The sequence below is a fragment of the Amia ocellicauda genome, chromosome 2 (genome assembly GCF_036373705.1).
Source record: "Amia ocellicauda isolate fAmiCal2 chromosome 2, fAmiCal2.hap1, whole genome shotgun sequence".
Taxonomy (NCBI): domain Eukaryota; kingdom Metazoa; phylum Chordata; class Actinopteri; order Amiiformes; family Amiidae; genus Amia; species Amia ocellicauda.
In genome coordinates, this window is record NC_089851.1 from 44,490,505 (window position 1) to 44,513,506 (window position 23,002).

Below are 23,002 nucleotides of genomic sequence, written 5' to 3' on the forward strand. Positions count from 1 at the left end.
AAAAAAATTATATATTTGTACTTTTTCTTTGTTGCTTTTCCTAAAACTTCCTGAAGTTGCTTCTCACCCAGACCCGTCTAACCTCTGGACTTGTTTCAAGGGACTCAGGAGTTTCTATTAGGTCTTGTGATCTCTGGGGCTATTAGGAGGCCATACTCCTGTCTGTAATTAAAGAAGAGTGGGGAAACTGTACTCTGAATATTATGCACTACACAATTTAAGTGAATTACACATTCTCAATCTGTGCATAACACATTAAAGTACACACATACCCACTTCAGACACCATTCAGACACCTTAGACACCTTAACCCACCCCTACAAAATCTCCATTTCAAAGATGATAGGAAAACTATTTATTAACGTAAGGAACATTTCCTCATGTTTTCCCCACCAATTACATGCACCTAGACAAGTGGCTGAGGCTGAATACCAAACAATCAATTCTAAACATTTTGAACAGAATAAACAGTGATTACTACAAGGGATACAAAACATGAACATTTCTTAAATATCTATTATTTCAAACTCTGCTTTACTAATCAACTGGTGTTATTTTCTCCCCCCCCCATGAAGTGACATAAAACACCCAAATCAAACATGAATACAATTACAAACATAAAGGAATTGAATTAGTAAAGCAACACATGGATTTTACATTCCAAGCAGATGTGCACCTGTCCTCCAGACTCTTGCAACAACAGCATCATGGTTCACCGACACACGTCATGACCTTGGAAACCAGATCCTCTTTCTTGTCCTTGGACTTAACCGAAATGCCATGCATCTTCAGCCAGGCCTGGAGAGTGGCGGAGTTGATCTTGAAGAGCTGCAGACAGAGGAAGAGTTTCTCATTCAGACCCAGTATGTTTTGAAGAATAGCAAAAGGGATTGGCCTGAACAGAGTCTCATGTGGAGCCCACTGTCAGGGCAGAACAGATGAAGGAATAAACATGTCTCATTAATGAAGAACTAATGCGTGTCTACCTGAGCATCAATATAAGTGAAATTTTCATACTGAAAGTAAAGTGGGCAGGTGGGTGGGCAGGAAGGGCTGCTGCACAAAGCAGAAGTTTTAAATTCAGTGGTGTGTCTTGAGCTTTAAAGGGTTGGTAAAAACTGACAGAAACCGTAACTGTAAGAGCAAAAAGGATGCCATTTATGTTGGATTATCTAGGATTATAGGTTTTCTGGTTAGTGTTTTTAGAAAGCTGTGGGTTTTCCCATCAACCAGATGTTTAATTTCAACAAACATCATAGCTCCAGATGGAGTGGCTGTTTTGCAAAGTAAGAGACGCATTAAATCCAAATGTTGACCCCGCCCACTGAATGCAAACTAGAGCAGCACTTGGTAGTGGTTCTATTGAAAATACTGGACTCCTCTGTCTGGGCTACAACTTTTGAGCAACACACCCACAAAAACAGAAAATAAATGAAAATGCTATAAACACCATAAATTAATTCATGTGCCAGGCTAAAACCTTTGGTGTCAGCAGGGATTCCTGTGCTGAAATTAAACACACACACTCACTCACCCCCCAATACACATGCACATACACACTCACACACACTCACACACAAAAAAAATACTACTTGTACATTTTGTTTGAGCTTGTTTGTCAGTTTCATTCCTGGAATAAACGGGGAGTTAGTTTAGTAGAACACAAGGGCTCCATAAATAAATTTACTTGGCAGTATAAGATAAGCCTAAGAAGTGCATACTGTGATTTGTTTTCTAACTGCAATTACAGACAAACGTTTTCTTTGTAAAGTCTTCCTAGAGACATAGCCAGCTTTGCCCTATGGGAGCTCTACGCCTGAAACACAGAATAGGAAATATCATGAATGGCTCGATTAGTCTGGGGAAAACAGAGGAGTCCGGAGGGAGGGTCCTGTTTGTACCTGATTATTTCTTGCATACTCTTCAACATCCACGTCCTGAACATTAGGCCTTGATCTCTTTGTCTTTGACTCCAACCCATCTTCCTGTTATAGAGAGTTAAATATATATATATATATACTCACTCACCTAAAGGATTATTAGGAACACCTGTTCAATTTCTCATTAATGCAATTATCTAACCAACCAATCACATGGCAGTTGATTCAATGCATTTAGGGGTGTGGTCCTGGTCAAGACAATCTCCTGAACTCCAAACTGAATGTCTGAATGGGAAAGAAAGGTGATTTAAGCAATTTTGAGCGTGGCATGGTTGTTGGTGCCAGACGGGCCGGTCTGAGTATTTCACAATCTGCTCAGTTACTGGGATTTTCACGCACAACCATTTCTAGGGTTTACAAAGAATGGTGTGAAAAGGGAAAAACATCCAGTATGCGGCAGTCCTGTGGGCGAAAATGCCTTGTTGATGCTAGAGGTCAGAGGAGAATGGGCCGACTGATTCAAGCTGATAGAAGAGCAACTTTGACTGAAATAACCACTCGTTACAACCAAGGTATGCAGCAAAGCATTTGTGAATCCACAACACGTACAACCTTGAGGCGAATGGGCTACAACAGCAGGAGACCCCACCGGGTACCACTCATCTCCACTACAAATAGGAAAAAGAGGCTACAATTTGCACAAGCTCACCAAAATTGGACAGTTGAAGACTGGAAAAATGTTGCCTGGTCTGATGAGTCTCGATTTCTGTTGAGACATTCAGATGGTAGAGTCAGAATTTGGCGTAAACAGAATGAGAACATGGATCCATCATGCCTTGTTACCACTGTGCAGGCTGGTGGTGGTGGTGTAATGGTGTGGGGGATGTTTTCTTGGCACACTTTAGGCCCCTTAGTGCCAATTGGGCATCGTTTAAATGCCACGGCCTACCTGAGCATTGTTTCTGACCATGTCCATCCCTTTATGACCACCATGTACCCATCCTCTGATGGCTACTTCCAGCAGGATAATGCACCATGTCACAAAGGTCGAATCATTTCAAATCCCCACAGTCACCAGATCTCAACCCAATAGAGCATCTTTGGGATGTGGTGGAACGGGAGCTTCGTGCCCTGGATGTGCATCCCACAAATCTCCATCAACTGCAAGATGCTATCCTATCAATATGGGCCAACATTTCTAAAGAATGCTTTCAGCACCTTGTTGAATCAATGCCACGTAGAATTAAGGCAGTTCTGAAGGCGAAAGGGGGTCAAACACAGTATTAGTATGGTGTCCCTAATAATCCTTTAGGTGAGTGTATATATTTATATTATAGTTGAACCACAAAAACATCACGGAGCTCAGACACACGGCTTTAACACAGAAGCGTCTCTTTACATCATATACAGTTTTCGCCTTTTGACATTACAGATTTCCATTACAAAGCTGCAATTTACACGTGTATAAAGCAAAACTGTATTTGAGTGTGTGAATATATCCATGCATGACAACATTTTCTTTCAAAGTAACTTTGTTCATATAAATAAATAAAACCAAATTGTTATGCAGTTACTTAATACTGTAGTTAATCATTGCCTTTAAAGTCCCACATGTCTGTTTTCACTTAAATTAAAGCCAATTATCTGTGAACAAACTTCCCAATAAAAGGTTCTGAATTGCCACGAAATTAGTGGGAATCAGAATATTGCTGGAATTATTTGCTAGCACATAGTAACAAAACACTTCGCTATCAGCAATTGACAAGTGGGAAACCACACTCAGGGTTTGGGGCAATGGAACAGAGTGAAATTGCCTGCTTAGGTCAATAAGTATTTCAGCTGTACAATGCACAGTACAACACCCTTCCATGGAGTATAAGGAAGAGGAGTGGGAAAGGTTCTACCTGTTGCACCTCGTTATTACATAGTGAATTTGTTTCCATTTAAAATTATGTACTTCCAGGTGTTTGCAGTGTTGTAAAAATACTCTATGTAACCATTTCTCATTGATCAAGAATTAATAAATGTCTTGCAAAATCAAAGGAGTCCTGTGCATCAAGACAAGCTGAGGTTAATTACCTGAGGATTTATTTTACTCTCCGGGTGTTTCTTTGGTAACCCTGTGCAGAGGAGGGCTGTGGGGCTAGCTTGGTGATGGTGCAGACTTTTGTTCGTAAGCATGGCTCCTGCCTTAGACGCAGAGACAGAAAATGAATGGTTAATGAGGAATTAGAAGCACAGAATTGAAATAGCAAGAGTCTGCCCATCTGTGGTTAGGGGCTCAAGCAATTGCAGTCTATTTTCACTTTTAGTGGTTTAGGTTCAGTAGAGAAAGGAAATGTTGAATAAAACTATTTCATTTTCACACGGAATATACTGCTTGTGACATAAAGGTGACGTGTTTCTCACAATCGACAGGTTATTAATATTACAGAAATTGCTTACAATTTCAAGCGTATGCAATTTTCATGCATTTTACTTAGCAATTACTATTTATTTTATTTTTTAATTTCCCAAAAGGCCATAAAGCACAAAGCATATATTCTTATTCTGTAACATTCTGCTTGAAATACTGTTTGTGAGTCACTGCTGGAATGTGTCTAAACCATTCTGAAGGGTTTGCGACTGACTGCTACACCCTTGGGGCTGGGAGCTTGTTTACACTGAGGTTGTCTCTGCACAAATGAAGGCTCCAAGTTGCACTTCTACTCACTCTCGCTTTGCTTGGAATCAGAGGAGCTCCCAAGGGGACTTGGGCACCCACACCAAAGTCTGGATGTAGCCCTGCAGGATTCTTCCTACAGAAAGGGGTCTTCTGGGTAATCTGGCTGCTTAGAGTGCCAGTGCGTGCAGAAGGAGAGACAGGTGGCCCTGAGCGCTGTGTAGCAGCAGGTAGGTGTAGGAAAACAGGCCTGGTGGTCCCCACTCTTGAGACTACAGGCCTCTGCAAGGCAGCGGCCTTAGCTGGGGTAGGTGCTTGCTGCTTTCTGTCTGCCAAGATCTTGGTGACGTTGATGTGCCGCTGCAAAGACTTGTTCTTAAAGATTGGGATTATCCATCCCCTGCTTCTGTCCCGCGGGCCTTCAGGGACACTGGGTTGCCGTGGGAAGGAAGCAGCAGGAGGACCGACACCTGCAGACTGTGGGGCCCGTGCCAGTCGCTGGGGCTGTTCCTCAGCAGACCCCACAGTGCACTGGGTGCGCCTGCATTCCCCCTCCTGTTGGCGCAGCCTCTCCTGCACAGCACCCATGGAATCGCTTTTGGGGGTGTTCGCAGGAAGCTGGGTTAAAACAGCTCGGCAGACAGCTTTGGTCGTCAGATTTACTGGTCTGGAACTTAGTTCCTGTCACAGAGAAACATAACTTCCTAAACAAATGGTGCAGGCCCAAGGTGGGCGATTCCAGCACTCCAGGGCTAGGTCCTTCATGGGTATTTTGGGCCCCTTTCAATCAGCAACTGATTAAGAGATGGAACCAAACAGGCTGCTTTGACTTCCTCCCCTTATTATGAATTCAATTAAGTAATTTAGACCCCAGGTGTAGTAAAAACCAGAAACCCCTTGAATTGCTTCCCCCTGACCTAGACAACACTATCTGTAAAACAATGATACTCAGTGATTAATTTTGCCACTCCATTGGTCGCTGTGTGTGGGAGTGGGAGAGAGAAGGAGACACACAACCTGTCTCTACAAAACCCTGCAATCTGCAAGAAGCAGAGAAATAAGGAGACAAGTTTGACTGTATTCTGGACTGTGAGAAATCTACTTTTGTGTTTTTTGTTGAAATGGTTTTTAAAAAATGTTAAAAAAAGGTGTGAAGTATCCATATCCTTACTGAATTATATATGACACAATGGGAGTTCTCAGGATTACGTCATCAAATGAAGTCCCCACTGTGTGTCTATCCTCCTCAGCCATGTTTTATAAAACAAAGGGAAACTATTCAGATCAGCAAACTACTGTCTACAGAATCAATTTCAGAAAGTCCTGGAAGATTACTCAGCGGATGGAAAAAGCATTATTATCCAATTCAAAGACAAGACAAATTCATTTTGGCAGCAAAGATTTCCACAGAGCGGCAACCTAAGGAAGTGATCTCATAGAATGGATGTAATCAACATCCAAAGTCTGGGCTGAGAATCTCAACTTGATGTATTACAAATCATGACAAAAGTTCACCCAAAGACAACAGCCGTTTCCAAAGCTACAGTTTGCAGGTTTACATATCCTCCCCTAGAAAAATAATGCATGCACTTTCCATTTGAATGACTCCATAAAGTGGGGTAATGTCATCTTTACTGTTTTTCTTTAATACTAAATAACATGCAAGTTGATGTTTTTTGTGACTAGTGCTATTACAGAAAAGGTGTATATAATCTCATATTTTAAAGATTCATAGTGGGCTTCTCAGTCTGCACTGCGGAGTATTAAAACAAAGGCCTGCATTTCCATTGGCACATGATCCCGATACAGGGTAAGACTTGCATGCCAACAAATAAGTCAACTATAAAAGCAAAATGTCACAATTATATACAGTCAGCTGCATTGAATGGCCTCCTCTTGTTTGTAAACTTTCTTATGTTCTTACCTTTCCATTCAGTTTGTGAAGGCTGCTTGTGGAGTAGCAGGGCTTGCTAGTCATTTTTACAGGGAAACCACAGACACTCCGCAGTCTGCTCTTCAGGTCTGAAAGAAAGGCACTGAGCACGCTCTCTAAGTTAACCCTGGGAAACAGCTGCGCTGGCTGGCTTCTGATGCAGCACAGAGGATAGCTGAATGGGAGGTTAAGAATAAAATATTAAAAAAACACTGAAGTGCTGGAAGATGCCCATGAGTGGTTGCCCAGCCCCCAGCCCTGAGGAGGCACTGCCTCGCTGGTTTGCATTCCAGCCATGCACTTGCTTCCCAATTGACACCTTAATTGAACTAACCAACTTGCTAAATTTGACCTTTCAAAATGGTTAGCATACAAGACATCAGAGAATTCAGGTGCCTAATGTGATTCTATCCCCTCCGGTCACTGGGTGTATGATTGTGCGTGTCACTTCTATGAGCCATAAATGCTTACAAAGTGTCTGAAGGTCTTATGAGTGACTTGAAAGCTTCCCATCTCTTTAAGTATAGTCACAGCAGCACTCCAATTAGGCACATTTTTCAAAATTAATTTATGGATCAATACAGAAATTGGCAGCATGGTTGGAACAAGAACCAGCAGGGCAGTGGGGCTCCGGGACCAGGACTGAGAGCCACTGCGACACAGAAGACTTCATTCATGCATCTAACAACATCTCTGAGCAGTATTCAGTAATTTCCCTGAGGACCGAAACAAAAAAAAACTTGTCTTTCAACATATCCCCATTAATCTGTAACTTAACCCCTGTACCAAGACTCATTACTCCTACTAGATCAGGAAATACATTTTTCTGCACATATGTGAACAATAAAGCTGCATTATGAAACGGAGATCACCTTGGGGGTCAACACTAGCCCAGGAGCAGAGGAAGGGAAGAAACCCAACACTGCAGGTTTACAGAGGTCATAATCAGTGGGTATTCTCTCTCCCTGGCCACTAGGTGTTGTTACAGCTTTGCACTTTGATTTTTTCATCTGATGTAATGAGGCCACTTTTTTAATTTATTTTTTTGCCAACAACAAGATGTAAATCAAGCCTTAAAAAGAAAACCAGAGGGAAAGGTTTTCTTCAGCAGTTCCCAGTTCAAATAAACAGAAACAAATATTCTATGCTATTAAACAGGATCTATAAACTTTGCAAGGAACAATATTTACTTATAGTGAAAATATTATTGCAGTGTATTAGCAAAGTGATGTCTGGGAAGGAATTTTCTGTTCAGGTTCTGATCATCAAGAGAAAGTGATGGCAAGAATGCAATTCACTTGTATTTGTTTTAACATAAGAAGTGTTACATAGTGTTTATTCCTTTTAAGCAAGAATATACTGTCACTCTGTGTAACTCTTCCGTTATAGCACTCTTATTACTAGTAATAACTCCAAAACAGATGCAATAGATCTATATACACACACAGTATATGTAAGTCCCAAGCATATTCGTTTATTGTTCATTACACTTAAAGAGGTCTATACTGCAGAGAATCATGAGCCTTTAAACATACCCCTGGTCCTGTGATTGGGTACCATTTACGTTTCTGCCCTCTTCCACAGTCAAGAATGAAAAGAACTGGCTTTTTTGGGGGTATCTGTAAAGACTACAGTAGCACAGACATGTCATCTGGCATATAAAAGGATACGTGAAAAGACGCTCTCCCACTGGTTTAAAGTATACGCTGCAATACAGAGCATCTGCCTCGCTCTTCACAGGAAGCCTGTAGCCGTACTGCAAATACGCAAACAGCACAGAAAGATTTCTTATGGAGATTATACAAAATCGGCAGATTATACAAAGACAACATTTAGTCGTTTGTGTCCTACCAGGCTGTTCCAGTGTTTCTGCATTTCTGTGTACGACTGGAATGGGCATTCTGCAGATGGCTGGTGACTGATGCTGATAATCTGTCCCATCTTCATACTGTGGAACAAGAACAAGACGCCTTACTGTCCTTATGAGGAACATCTGTCCACTTTCTAAAACCAATCAAACACACCGTGGAAGGAAGCCCAGAGAAACGGCAATAGTGTTAGTCCAAGATGGAGTATGTGCCATTGATGGGGGCAACGCTGCCAGAGACACATAGAGGATGGTGTGAAAGGCTGATGATCGGTGTCCCAGGATGTATATGTATATAATCTCATATTTAAGAAAGAGTGTTTTTAGAAGGGATAGGCAACTCTGGTCTGGGAGTGCCACAAGGTCTTCTGTTTTTGATTACCCCAAGTCCCTTAATAAATAAATTGATTCAGTGATTCCCATGTGTTCCAAGTGTTTAGCGATTGCTGGCTGAGAGATCTACAAAACCCCAGTAAGGTTGGAGCCCTCCAGGACCATGGTTGGCCTAGCCCTGAATCGCATAAACAGAAAGAAAAGTTCACAGCATCCAAACGGCTATGTTGTGGCCATGCCTAAGCTGAAAAAAGTTGTACAGGTCAGATGAAGGAAGTACTCCCATAAAGAGAATTTTATGTTGTTTTGTGTCAACATAACTTTGTTTAGATTAGAAATAAAAAAAAAAAACACTCACACTTAAATTCCTCAAATCAGGTCTCTTAGTATTACTAATTCTTCCACATGAATAATAATAACAATTATTAATTATTAATATTTATTCCTTAACACACACCTTTACCCAGAGTGGCTTACAGTAATTGCAAAAACATTCAATATGCAGCACAAGTCCTAATGGAAACATTAACATGTATACAGTGTGAACTGGTTTGGAGCAGGCATGGTTACCAGTAGCACAGGTACAGGGAGGCGAGAGTGCAAGAGTAAAGAATAGAGGTGGTGGGAAGCATCATAGCAAGGAGTAGATCAGTGCAAATCAGAAAGTGCAAAGGAAAAGGATTGCAGTTTCCCAGAGATGGGGGCTGAGGCACAACTGAGGGAAGCGTTCCTGTGCATAGCGAGATGAACTGCACACCTGGGTAATATGTAACACCAATTGCTAGGCATGGAGTGCTTCTGAATTACAGCATCTCGGTTGTTGTAGAAGTTCTTCACAATGTTTGGAGAAATATCAAAGTCTTCAAGCTGTGGATTAATAAGAAAAAACTAAAACATTTCAATAAGAGAGCAGCAGAATGTTTATTTAGCTTCTAAATAATGGAATCTTGGAAATTGCTTTTTTTTCTTGGGTGAGCCAATTCAAATAAGTATTTGCGTTTACAGCTGCAAGTTTCCATTAAATCATTCAACTGGCACAACAGAATAAACATGATTACAGTTTGTCATTGTTAACTTCATGTTATACAATACATACAGGCATTTCATTTGTATGTTCCACTCCTTAACTGAGGTTAAAACACAAGAAAAATATAGTGTGTTTGCTTGGAATGCTCCTATAATGATAGGGTTTCAAACTACATAGGAACAGGTCTCCAGGTACTGGCAACAGGATACTCAGGAGGACCCCTCCACAGACCAAAGATGCAAACAGAAGTGAGTGACCACTTCATCAAGAAGCACCATGCTTAAAACTCAATGCATTTATTTGGGCATCATTTCTAAAATCATACACCGAATATTAAGAAAACATTAAAACAAACTTAAGTAATTAAGTATACATTCACAAAGACATGAGAAAGTGGGCATATGTGAGTATGTGTGAGAGCTAGGGGGTGGGGGGTGGTAGAGATTCTCCAGCAAGAGCACCCAAAGGACGACGGACAACAGCTTCAACTCTATTGCATTTTGACCGTCATCTTTAAGGAGAGGTGTGATGGGACTCCTGAGTGGTGTATGTTGGGAAAAAGACCCAGAATACTTCCTATAGCAGTGGTTTTCAAAATAGGGGTCTCGACCCTCCAGTGAGTCACAGAATTATAAATGTAGGTCGCCAAAATTGGATTCACAAAGACTCCCCAACTTATGTTCTCTGGGTAAGTGAAATAATATATAACTGCATGTCCTACCTCCACCCTTGTTACTGTAAACCCATCCACACTAGCAGTGTGAAACACTGAAATACAGAATACGTAAAATATTTTCTTATGACACTGCCTTTTAGGTTTTAACCTAGTGGTTTGATTGAATGTACAATTAGATTATAATCAGCTATTTATTATTGGTTCACGTTGGAGAATCATGAAGTGGGTCGCCAGAAAAAGTTAGAAAACCATGGTCCTATAGCCTGGGCAGAACTGCTCTCAAAGCCCAGCTATCCAGATACAATCCATTTTGATTTTCCCAGTCCCCCTTTCCATGGAGTAAGCATTGTTTAAAAAGGCCATGTTGAGTTATTGGGGTGGATGCAAATTAGAATTACAAAAACCACCAGAGGCTCATATTCATTCCACAAAAATACATAAAAAGTATAACTGAAAACAATTTAAAAAATACACAGGCCACTGTAGTGGGAAAATTTACTTTTATTATGTTCTGTATATTATTTCTATATTATTAATTGTTTCATGTTGTTATAGTATTGTTTCAGTTTTGTCTATGCAGCAATCAATTGTTTGTATTAACCCCTTCGTGGGAACTACTTTAATTATTAGTTTTCATGCAAGAATGCTACAGAAATCTACCAAAGTAATTTCACCCTGCCTCCCCCTCAAGGTTAATTGTTTCTTGGATTGTATAAAAAACAATTGTCTCCAAGTCTCTCTGCCTCTGCCTTAAGGCTCACTCTTTGTTGAATATATAGGCCTACAGCTATTGTCTTTTTAATACCTGATCAACAACTGTATCAGTATGCATGGGGTAAATTGAACTCATACAGCTGGATTAAGCTGGATTTGCTATAACCTATTGTCTGTCAAAGATACAAAGGGGCTTCTTCCAATTCACATCTCTAGTTCTTTTCCTCACTTCATGTGAGAGGAGAGCTCCGGGTTAACCTGTATGTATGTCTTGTATAACAAACTTCTTCATCAGTGTATCCTGGGATTTACTGAAACCACTACACCATTTAATATCCAAAATAAACCACATGTAAAGGGAATAATTCAGAGTTCCATTTTCCATGACTTTCCAGGATAATTTCCATTATTTTCCTGGAAAAATAAATCAAGTTCAAGCTAAACATTTTCTATATCGCAAGATATTTTCCTGTTTGACATATTCAGTAAATGCTCAAAAATAGCATTAATAATGTGCATAATAACAGTCATTATTCATAATCATCATATTTGTACGCATATTAACTGTTGCCATTGCTAAAGGTCTACATAAATAGTTCTATGTAAGGTGCATGTTACTGAACTGATGCCAATACTAAATCTCTCCACCCTACGAAACCACTTTAAAAGTACAGTAAGTGGGTTATTCCATGTCAAATGAACACAGAAAAGTGGATTTTGACCCTCATCATCTCATTATGAGATATTATTATTTTATAGTTAGAAACAAATATGGTAAGCACTCCTGCATTATTATGTTGTAGAAAAAAATAATCTCCAAGAAATTTAACTAATTGATGACACGCATATTTAATGCTTTCATTTCTTAGAATTCATGTTTTGATTTTAGTTTTTTTGGAAATATGAATAATTTGTTTTCCTGACTTTTCCAGGTTCAAAACATCTTTGACCATTTTCCCTGACTTTCCAGGTTTTTCCATGACTGTGGGAACCCTGTAATAGCCCCAACCCCCAAGACAAAAAAAAAACGGACACCCCTGAGCTCATAATTATGTGTGCCTGAGAAAAATATCCGAGGCGTCTGATTGGCTGTCTGAGTATACAATGACAGTGAGGAATTTATCCAGATTCTCATGCTGCTCCATCAGTGAATCAAATAGGTCCTGGCCACTAATTAGGAGGAGCTAATTGCTCAACTTCAATTGTGCCTTTTACTGCATTGTACCAAAACCCACAGATATAAACGGCTTTGTCAGTTGAACAATAATAATAAAATAAAAAAAAACACAAAACAGAGTACACTATGCACTCCAAGGCACTCTAAGACGAACTCTACGTTCTCTTTTCAGGCATTGATTCATTAATGTTCTGTATATCCCACATGAATAAAAGTTCTTTAAGATAGAGTTCTGTCCCTTTCTGTGTTTTTGTATTGACCATACAGACTTTTACAAACCTGAGCTTTCCCCTGAAAAAGACAACTAAAATAAAAAGTACATGTTGTGCCATCTACTAGCCCTGCTAAGATGCATAAAAAAAATGAAATTCCCAACAAAAGTGAAATATAATTGTAAACAGAGATTCTCACTTTTGCAGGTGGAAGTCGGACTGTGCTGGCTTCCAAACTGACACAGAGCTGAGTATCGGTGGCATTTAGTTCCATCACTGTAAAAAAGACACAGAAAGCTAATGAGTGTAGATTCAATCAAAACATTGACCCATAGCAAACTACACGCCCAGGCTTCATAGCGGTTACATTTATGAGCAGAAGGAAGAAGCATCTGTCAAGAAAAAAAAAATCCAGCACTGAGTAACCTGAGGACTGTAGTTTTCTATTAGCAGATGGGTCACAGTTCTGATGTAATAAGATTTGACAGTTTGACAGTCCTGGCAAACATTAACAACAGTGCAATGGGAATAACTGAGCTGGCTTCCCAGTTCTGAGATGGTTGGAGATTTACCTGCTATCTATTCTACATATATCTCCATGTCATATCAATGCATAGTGCAACTCAATAAGAAATCTCCATAATTGAGCCAGTTAAACTGTAACTCTTCTTCCATTAAAAAAAAAAAAACTGCGGACTATTCCAGCAAAAAAACTTTCTGGAAAATTATTCCAGGTTCGTGTTTCAGCCAGTAGGGAATGATATAAGGGAAACGTTGCTCATAGAATACATCAGATGACAACTTTTATATGACCCAATTAAAAAAGAGGTACACAAAGGATTAATGGGAAATTAGCATTTTAACTTCGGCAAGGCACACTGCAATTCAAAATAGGAACTGTGTTACCATATTCCAACTAAATAATACTAAATCCTTTCAGATAATAAAACATCTCTTTCTGTTCCCTGGTAGGAGGATACAGTGATAGTCTATTGATGGCTTTTTCTAATGAAGATTTATTTCACAAATTCATTCTAGTGACACCACCAGCCTTAAAAGCCACAAGTGTTCATTCACGACACAAGACACATATCCTACCCAAAGCATTTAGCCTCCCAGTTTCTGTTAAAAAATCCTTTCCTAGAAAAAGAAGAAAGACATTGAGAAAGGTTTTAGTTACTTTTGTTAACTGAGCACTGAGCAAAACTGTCTAAATAGCTTTTTTGCATGTTTATTTTGTTACATGTGTAGGCCCTCACACTTGGGCCCTCTTAATCAATAAGGAGACTTTTCTCTGTCCAAGAAACTAAGGTGTCTATAGGCAAAGAGTCTCTCTTGGGGTAGATAGGGGTAATTTAACTCCCCCCAAAACATGGAACTTATTCCACACATCATTGTTTGGTAGCTGTGTTGGTGTCTTTAAGTGTTTTACATTCATGGGAAACAGAAGGTACATTAGCTGCAGTAAGTTACATTATATTTGTTCAGAGCCTTGTTCTTAATCATCAGCCCCATCTCTGTGCTTCTGGCTGTGCCTTTCTGTCAAGGTGGTCACAGCAGAGGGTTGTGGACATTTCGATTTTTCGCTTGGTTGCCAGTCAAGGTGTCCCCACAAATGTAAAATGCCACACCCACACATGAGTAGATGTTTACAAATCCCTGATGGCACATTTAAAGAACTACCATTTTATTTCTCCTGCACCAGGATTGGTTTTGTTACAGTAGGTAAAGTTAATTTATTAAGGAAGGTTTTTCCTGTTCCCTGGCTGTTCCTTGCAAAATCAAAGCAGTTTCTGTCTCTCTCTCACACACCTTTTATTGGCAATGGAGTAATATTGGCATAAGGTTACGTGATATATGTGACCAGGCTGTTGAAATAAAGTCTAAGGTTAAATATATTAGATATCTCAACATACATTTTTAAGCTAGAGATGAATATTCTGTAATAGTGAGTTGATTTACAGTAAACAGAACAAAAACATTAATTAAACTTTTAATTAAAACCGAGACAGTGCTTTGCTCTCTAGATGGCGCTGTGGCATAATGTTCCCAGTATACTCCAGCCAAATGGCCCTGAGTGAGTTAAAAAAAGTGGGCATAATGAAAACAATCTGAAAACATTCAGGATGAGGGAAGATTACCCAAAACTATTTTAATATGCTATTAACTTAATGTTCCTATAATAAATATACAAAGTGATAACGTTCTGATGTAGAAGTCTTAATTTTGCAGACTACAAAAAAAAAATCGAACAAGTCACTATCATCGTCTATTAACACAGATATATTTTGGTCCATCCAATCCCATCGGAATTAATTTTTCACATCTTTATTGATCTCCTTTAGCCTCCTGGTGTGCTTTATATCGATTATTTTTGCCATTGCCGTAATTAACACTTAACCATCGCTTTACCTAGCTGATGAAACTTTTCCCATTTGACCAGGAAGGCTTTACAAAAGAGTTACTGACAGCTCAATAATGTTGAATTATAATACGCAGACAGTAATCTGCCACCAGTGAGGTTGACACAGAATCTGCACAAATCTCATAATTGTTGTAGCTGAGCTCTAAGAACACGGAAATCTGTGTATCCTCGAATCTCTTTTATCTCTGCTTTAATCACTATAACAAGGAGAAGTAAAGTAAGAAGCAGGAAACATGTTACCATCCCAGAGAGAATCAACTGAATCATTCTGGTTGGTTTGAGTGTGAACGTTGAGAAGAGCTATGCTTGATTGCCAATCTATTTTGCAAATTCCCATAATTAATGACATTAATTGTAACAATCTACTTTAAAGTATACTTTATCAGGGCCACAGGGGTTCTCTGATCCAGCACATCTAGTCCAGATGGTGTGACATATACATATCAGTCTCAGTGGGGATAAGTTTTGTGTAGGCTGTGAAACCAGCTTTGATAATCGTTGTGCCTTTGCTGTTATCTACAGATGTTTTGCTCCGACAAGCACAGATAAGCAGGCAGGTGCTCAGTCAGTCCCTCAGTCACATGATGTGCAAGGCCAACAGACTCCAAAAACAGCTCAGCACAGGCTGCTCCAGTCATACCTTTACAGCGTCTTGACGGACCACGCTAAACCAGTGAAAATTTGGTGATGGAAAATCAAAAAGTAACAAATTCCACTTCACCTCGTGTAAAAGTGGAGAGGTACTTCTCACCAAGGAGTAACTGAGGCTGAGGAGAAAAACATGTCTGTGAGGTTACACTCTCAGTGCTCTGGGGTCCACTTTTTCACGCAAGGGTTGTGTAGGGGGCAGCCTATTTTTACTGGAAGTCTGAGTGTCCTTTGTGAATTAAACAGCAGGATGGCTGGTTTTACACACAACAGTACAAGGATAATCTTCCCACTGTGCCCCCACTTCACTTACTGGACAATATGTTCACCCTGAAGCATTATGTTAAGTACTACCATACTCCCAAGATTTTTTCATAGAACAATACACTCTTCAATGCCTCATCATGTGGAATAACTGTTTTTTATGGTTTTAACCACACCTAGTATACCTGCTTTGCGGATTTCTTAAATATGTCCCAATTGTAAATATTACGTTTGAGGAAGAATATGCATTGACACTTAAATACAAATACACAGCAAAGTGTTTGTGCAGCCTGGTTATCTGGCTGGTGTCTCATTCCTCCAAAGTTCAAGGGGAAAGGGCACGCTGCCTCGTGTCTAGGGGACTGAAGGCTTGTGTACGTGCTCGGCACTCCTTTGACTTATAATATAACCAAGGACACGAGAATATATAAAATCCAAATAACACAAAATGACTCCAGCTGACTCCCGACCAGCGTTACTTGTTCAAACAGAGATACAGCAGAGGAATGTCAAGTATCATCTGAATTTCTGTTGTGCAAGGGTGAAAAGTATCACTGGCAAGTCTTTTCTGATAGTGAACTAACTAGGGGATGGGGTTTGTTTTCTCAATCAGCACAGGCTCAGTGCCAACTGTATACACAGGGTATCCCTATGTACAGCTTTGTTGGTTTCTCTCCCTCTTGTGGCATTACCTGCAATTAGGAGCTGCCCTGCCTTGTTCCAGTATGGAGCCAGTTTAGCTGTTAAGGAGTACGACAGGCAGGTCTGCAGAAGGCCAGGCCGCACTATGTTGGGAGCTCCCATCTGTCAAGAGAGAAATGAAAGCCTCAGTCAGGGGCATGGTTGAAAAGGCTGATTCAGCTGTTCTGTGTCTCTTCTTCCTAATGTGAATTTACAGTTGAAAACACTGTCCAAGACATTCAGAGTATAAAAGAGAGGGAGGGATATACACTCCAAGTGTCATCATGCTCAGTAAACATCAAATAAAATCACAACAAAAACTTTGGAGCATATTTTATTTTTTTGGCTAGTTTCCTGTTAGTAAGAACATTTCAGTAGAATTTTTGAATATTGACTGCTGTAGAGGTTACACAATTACATACATATCTACATATTTCAGTTTCCACCAATTTAGATCAGTGCAATATTGAATTCAGCTAACAGCCAACAATGTTTTCTTTGTACCATTGCATTATTTTTGTCTCTGTATATAGAGTCTGTTGTAGCCAAATATTGTAGAAATGAGTGAGCATTAACAATATTCTCTATGCTTACCGTTTCATTAAAAAAATACCTACCAGCTCATGAACGATAAAAACAACTTGCTTACCTGCAGTCCATGTCGTTGAGCAAAGGCTTGAATGGTCCCAGTTTTGAAGAAGTTAATCTATGTCATGGAACACAGTTATCGACATTAGTGATGCTTTACACTAAATATAATTATAACTTAGCAGTTGTTAGCTTAGAGAGAGAGGCAACACCATGTATACATTTTGCAGTAGAAATCATTATATGTTCAAAAGAATTTATCATCAATGCAATGAGTGCCTTAGGTGGGGCTAATGCATTTCACCCAGATTCACAATTAATGCAGTCATTTCCTTTTTGAATGTAAGGGAAATATTATAAATGTGTAATATTGCAGCATTACCACAATGACACATGGTTCTGCTGTCAACGTTATCTGGTCAGCTGGGTTGTCTCAAGGCTGGGTGTTGGTGGGAAATTAATGAGAACTACAGAAGACCCATGACTCAGCAGCTTTACCACCACTGTTTTAAATACATCACTGTTTGTAATTTAAGTTTTATTAAAAATGTTCATGAAAGAGTTAGATTATTACCCAAACAATCCAGAAACATGTGAGTTCTCCAGTTAGAAAATAGTCTTGGGATCTGGTATCTGTAGGGACTTGCGCAAACCAGTTAATGATTAACTTGTAAACTGATAAAATATTGGTGAAAGGTTCTAACAGGTGAATCGATGATTCCCAGCACTGCTCCTGGAGGGCTCCCTGGGTGTGCTGGCTTTGGTTCCAACTGAAGTTTTAATTTTAACCTTGATCACACCTACAATCTTCTTATTTCAACCCCATCAGTTGTTCTTCCTTCAGGTCATTGGCCCTGGAAAGAAAACTGTCCGACACAGGGAACCTACAGGACCACAGTGCTGACTGATTTCCTGCATGTCAGAGGCTTTTGGTTTCCTGCATTATGTATATATTTTTACATAACCCACAGCCGGCATCTCCTGTTGCCCCTGTCAGGAACAGACAGTCGCAGATGACGGTCTCTGCTGAAAGTAGGACTACCGTCTTGGTGGAATTGAACAGTTACACTACTTCTCCTATGAGCCTACTCTGTAAATATGCTTGTGTTGTTTCTGCAGACATTAAGAATGCCTTAAAGGGAACAGATGTGGAGATCATTTTACCCTGGCGAGCTACAAGCACATTGTTTTTGCTGAATCTAGTACATAAAACAAAATTTCTGTGAACCTCCCTTTTCTCCAATTAACATTAACTTAATTAATTTTGCATGCATCTTACAGGGTCAGGTAAGCTATAGATGTGCTTTGTGACAATGCTGACGTCTCTGTTTGAACTGCAAAAGGAAGTCCTTGACCGTTGTAGCAGCTATATCACCTTCACTTCTGTACCACTTATCAGGCCAAGCACTGGAGGGGCCATAAAAATAAGCTGGAGTGCTGTTATTGTACACACACACACGTGCACATACACGGATTACACACAAAGACATTTGACATATATATAAATACTGTTGCACTTATAAAATTAATAAAACATACTGCACTTACAGCCATTATCACTGTGATTTCACTGAATATGCCAAATACAGGAGAAGCAAGGAGGTCTGGATAAAGGAATATTAGCTCTCTGTAAAAGGGAAGAGAAAATAAGGGCAAGATTAATCAACCTAGATATGCTAGCAAAGGAAGCTGTTAAAAACGAGTACAATAACAATAAGAGAATTTCCCTTCTGTCTAATCTGAATGGGTGCTTCCATTTCCCAGGAGGTCTGCACATGGTAAACCAAGTCCTTAAAAATCTTTAATGATTTATAAAAGCAGACATGTTTCAGCCCTGCGGTCATTAGGGTCAAAAGGCTGCTTAAATTGTGCCTAGATGCTGTATCTTGTTTTTTGTTTGCTTGTTTTATTTAATGTAAAATTGTCCACCCAATAGGTGATGCAATGTAACAAGTTAGGGCTGTGCGATATGACGATATATATATCGTACGACGATAGAAAAACGTCTATCGTTTCATTTTATGCTATATCGTTTATATCGTGGTGTCGCAACATACAATATTTACGGCAGTATTTTTCGTCATTGGGACGCTTTGTGTTCTTCCCGGTTCTTCCACACGTGCTGGATGCAGTAAGAAATGTGCATCAGAAACACAGACATGGACGAGAGAGAACTGGACACGGAATAACTAACACAACCGAGAGATACTTTAATGCGCAAGCGCACACGTTGCGCCCCGCTCTCGTCGCCGGGCTAAACTCGATCTGCAGGCACCCCCCACCCCCGCTAATTTAGACTGATATCATTTGTATAAAATTAATAATAACGTTTGTTTGCATTTTAATACATTGGAAAGCAATGTAAACACATGCAGAAAGTATCATTTTCTTTTTATTATGATGGTGAAGTGGTTCAACAGTTGTATTATTATTATTATTATAACTATTTTGTATTAACAACATGCTGTACTTGTAAGCAGAATCGAGACGCAACAGTCAGAGAAGAAATGTCTCTGTCTAGCAGATGTTAAATGCGCCACTATATACCCGGCTGTGCTAAATCTACCTGAATCTGCACCTTACAGCGCATGTGTTGTGTGATTAGTATTACGTGTGTTATTGTTGTTATGTGACAGTAAATCATACTGTGTGTATGTATAGATGTGCTGTGAGGAAGATAAGTCGAAACGCGTAAGTATTATGATGTTCACTTTTCTCTAATAAATCATTTTTGAGACATCGGTGAATATGGACTGTTTTTAGACGGGAGCTGCTGTCCATCCTTGACCGGATAATTGTTCTATATAAAATCCTTGGGAAAAGGCACCCCGCCTTTAAGATTTATTAAAACTATTGTAACGCCAGCTATTTTTTAAACTGATATATGTATGTATGTATATATATATATATATATACACACACACACACACACGTATATTTATCCCATAACATAACACACGTAATAGTAATCACATAACACTTGCCCTGTAATGTGTTGCATTCTGCATATATTTATCATGACAGCCTGCATGTAGTATTTCTTAGTTTTGCTTATTGAAGGATTAACGAAATACTTGTAGTTTGAATGTCTTTGGTCTTATTTTGTGGCTTGATTGGATAAAAAAAAAAAAAAAAAAAAAAAGATATATATCGTGTATCGCCCAAACTTCTAAAAATATCGAGATATTATTTTTAAGTCATATCGCCCAGCCCTATAACAAGTGCAAACCAATTAGGCCTATACTATCCAGATTTGTTTTTGCAGTAAAAAAAAATAGTTTGACAAAAGTTTAAAATAATAAACTTCAGTAGCAAATTTAGTATTATTTTACACCAAACAGCCGTAACATTATGACCACCTGCCTAATATTATGTAGGTCCCCTTTTTGCCGTCAAAACAGAAGAACAATCTACATCAGTGAACAGAAGAACAATCTACATCAAATCCATATTTGGTGTGACCACCCTTTGCCTTCAAAACAGCATAAATTCTTCTAGGTACACTTGCACAAAGTCAGGGATTTTGTAGGCATATAGTCAGGTGTATGATAACAATTATACCAAACAGGTGCTAATGATCATCAATTCAATATGTAGGTTGAAACACAATAATTAACTGAAACAGAAACAGCTGTGTAGGAGGAATAAAACTGGGTGAGGAACAGCCAAACTCAGCTAACAAGGTGAGGTTGCTGAAGACAGTTTACTGTCAAAAGTCATACACCATGGCAAGACAGCACAGCAACAAGACACAAGGTAGTTATACTGCATCAGCAAGGTCTCTCCCAGGCAGACATTTCAAGGCAGACAGGGGTTTCCAGATGTGCTGTCCAAGCACTTCTGAAGAAGCACAATGAAACGGGCAACGTTGAGGACCGTAGACGCAGTGGTTGGCCAAGGAAACTTACTGCACCAGATGAAAGACACATCATGCTTACTCCCTTCGCAATCGTAAGATGTCCAGCAGTGCCATCAGCTCAGAATTGGCAGAAAACAGTGGGACCCTAGTACACCCATCTACTGTACATAGAAGTCTGGTCAGAAGTGGCCTTCATGGAAGACTTGCGGCCAAAAAGCCATACCTCCAACGTGGCAACATGGCCAAGTGACTCAACTATGCATGAAAACATAGGAACTGAGGTGCAGAGAAATGGCAGCAGGTGCTCTGGAATGATGAGTCAGAATTTGGGGGGAGTTGGGGATTTGGTCTGAATTAATGGTCTCCTCAATGCTGAGAAGTACAGGCAGATACTTATCCATCATGCAATACCATCAGGGAGGCATCTGATTGGCCCCATATTTATTCTGCCGCATGACAACGACCCCAAACATACAGCGACAGTCATGAACTATCTTCAGCGTAAAGAAAAACAAGGAGTCCTGGAAGTGATGGTATGGCCCCCACAGAGCCCTGATCTCAAAATTAAGTCTGTATGGGATTACATGAAGAGAGAGGAGCAACTGAGGCTGCCTAATTCCACAGAAGAACTGTGGTTAGTTCTCCAAGATGTTTGGGCCAACCTACCTGTAGAGTTCCTTCAAAAACTGTGTGCAAGTGTACCTAGAAGAATTGATGCTGTTTTGAAGGCAAAGGGTGGTCACACCAAATATTTATTTGATGTACATTTTTCTTCTGTTCACTCACTTTACACATAGTTAACTGATAAATATAATCTATTAATGTCTATTTTTGAAAGCATTATTACTTTACGGCATTGTTTCACACCTGCCTAAAAGCTATGCACAGTACTGCATGTATGTGTTTCTTATTTGTACTTTACTCAATATAGCAGTGGCATAAGGCCTGATTACATGTCGACATCTTCCCGACAAGTGCCACAAACTCATATGGTCACCCTAGCAATCCCAATAATAACCTGCACATCTTAATCTGCTTGTTCCTGGACTCCCCATCGCCAGCCTCAGAGAGCAGTGATAAGTTTACACTGCACAGTTTTCGGAGGTCAGGCAAGCCAATGAAGAACAAGGACTGCATGTTGCTTCTGCTCATGGTCACTCTGGGGAAATACAGCAGACCCGTTGGGTTGTCATCAAAAAATATTAATTAAAGCAAATAATGATTTATAAGAGTCAACTCGATTGTATTTTTGATACATTTTATATGATCCCCTTAAAACACCATCATTAAGTGACCCTAGTTAGGTTTAGATTCTTTAGATTTTATTACTTTGCAAGCTAACTTATTTTTGACTTTGTCACGTTAATCGCACCAATAACATCTTTTTTTCATTTTTTTCTGTGGAACTGCCGACTGACTATTCCAAAACATTAACATAATTTGCTGTTTTCACTTCGCAGTAATATTTTATAATCCATCACCTTTTAAGACATCTTTATTCTTATCTTTATTCTTACTGTGACCTACAGCTCCTTTAAAACAGAATACGGTAGACAGAAGACTTAAAATACACTAAATAGAATACAAAACTCATTGTTGTTTTTGAAACTGCTGCATTACTCCTTCTTACTTTTAAAGTATTTAATACTGTTGTCATATTTTGATAACTGTAAGATATCCTAAGGAGTCTAATTTAAATTAAAAAACAACAACTTTAAACTAGAAACTATTACAAAAGAATAAATGTACATTCCCCCACCAGTTTCTACTATTATATGGAATGTTATAATATAATTATTGCAGTAAATTGGGACACACTACACAAAAGTAATGTAGAAATACTACAGGAATGTTGTAGCATTTGTTTTATTGTTGCAATCGTGTAGATATCCTATAGGAATTCCTGTAGAACTATTATACTAGAGTAGTATATAACAATCGCATAATACTGCAATAGACATGTTATAGCATTCAATAACTATATACTTATTATAAATAATCTATTATAATGTTCACTGTATTATAACCATAGGGGCTTTCCTATATGGATTTTGTG

At 39.3% G+C, this 23,002-nt stretch overlaps 1 protein-coding gene across 1 annotated transcript; it reads right to left on the reverse strand.

Moving 5' to 3' along the window:
- Nucleotides 1-357: 357 nt before the first annotated feature.
- Nucleotides 358-22,104, reverse strand: c2h18orf63 (chromosome 2 C18orf63 homolog). Its single transcript, XM_066690082.1, has 14 exons — nt 21,965-22,104; nt 18,636-18,714; nt 17,149-17,205; nt 16,595-16,622; nt 13,580-13,621; nt 12,681-12,757; nt 9,433-9,542; nt 8,327-8,423; nt 8,146-8,231; nt 6,467-6,650; nt 4,594-5,223; nt 3,960-4,070; nt 1,902-1,985; nt 358-828 (listed from the first exon to the last, which is right to left on the reverse strand). Exons 1-14 carry the CDS (start codon nt 22,096-22,098, stop codon nt 706-708), a joined length of 1,842 nt encoding a protein of 613 aa, XP_066546179.1. The 5' UTR covers nt 22,099-22,104; the 3' UTR covers nt 358-705.
- Between the last annotated feature and the right edge of the window lie 898 nt (nt 22,105-23,002).

Excerpts from the sequence above, each read along its gene's own strand:
- c2h18orf63 (XM_066690082.1), bottom strand. The coding sequence starts at position 22,098 with ATGAGCAGAAGCAACATGCAGTCCTTGTTCTTCATTGGCTTGCCTGAC. Across the intron at positions 9,543-12,680 it reads TCCGACTTCCACCTGCAAAA|CTTGAAGACTTTGATATTTC; the intron begins GTGAGAATCTCT and ends ATTAATCCACAG. Across the intron at positions 829-1,901 it reads AGTATGCAAGAAATAATCAG|CTCTTCAAGATCAACTCCGC; the intron begins GTACAAACAGGA and ends CTCTGTCTGCAG.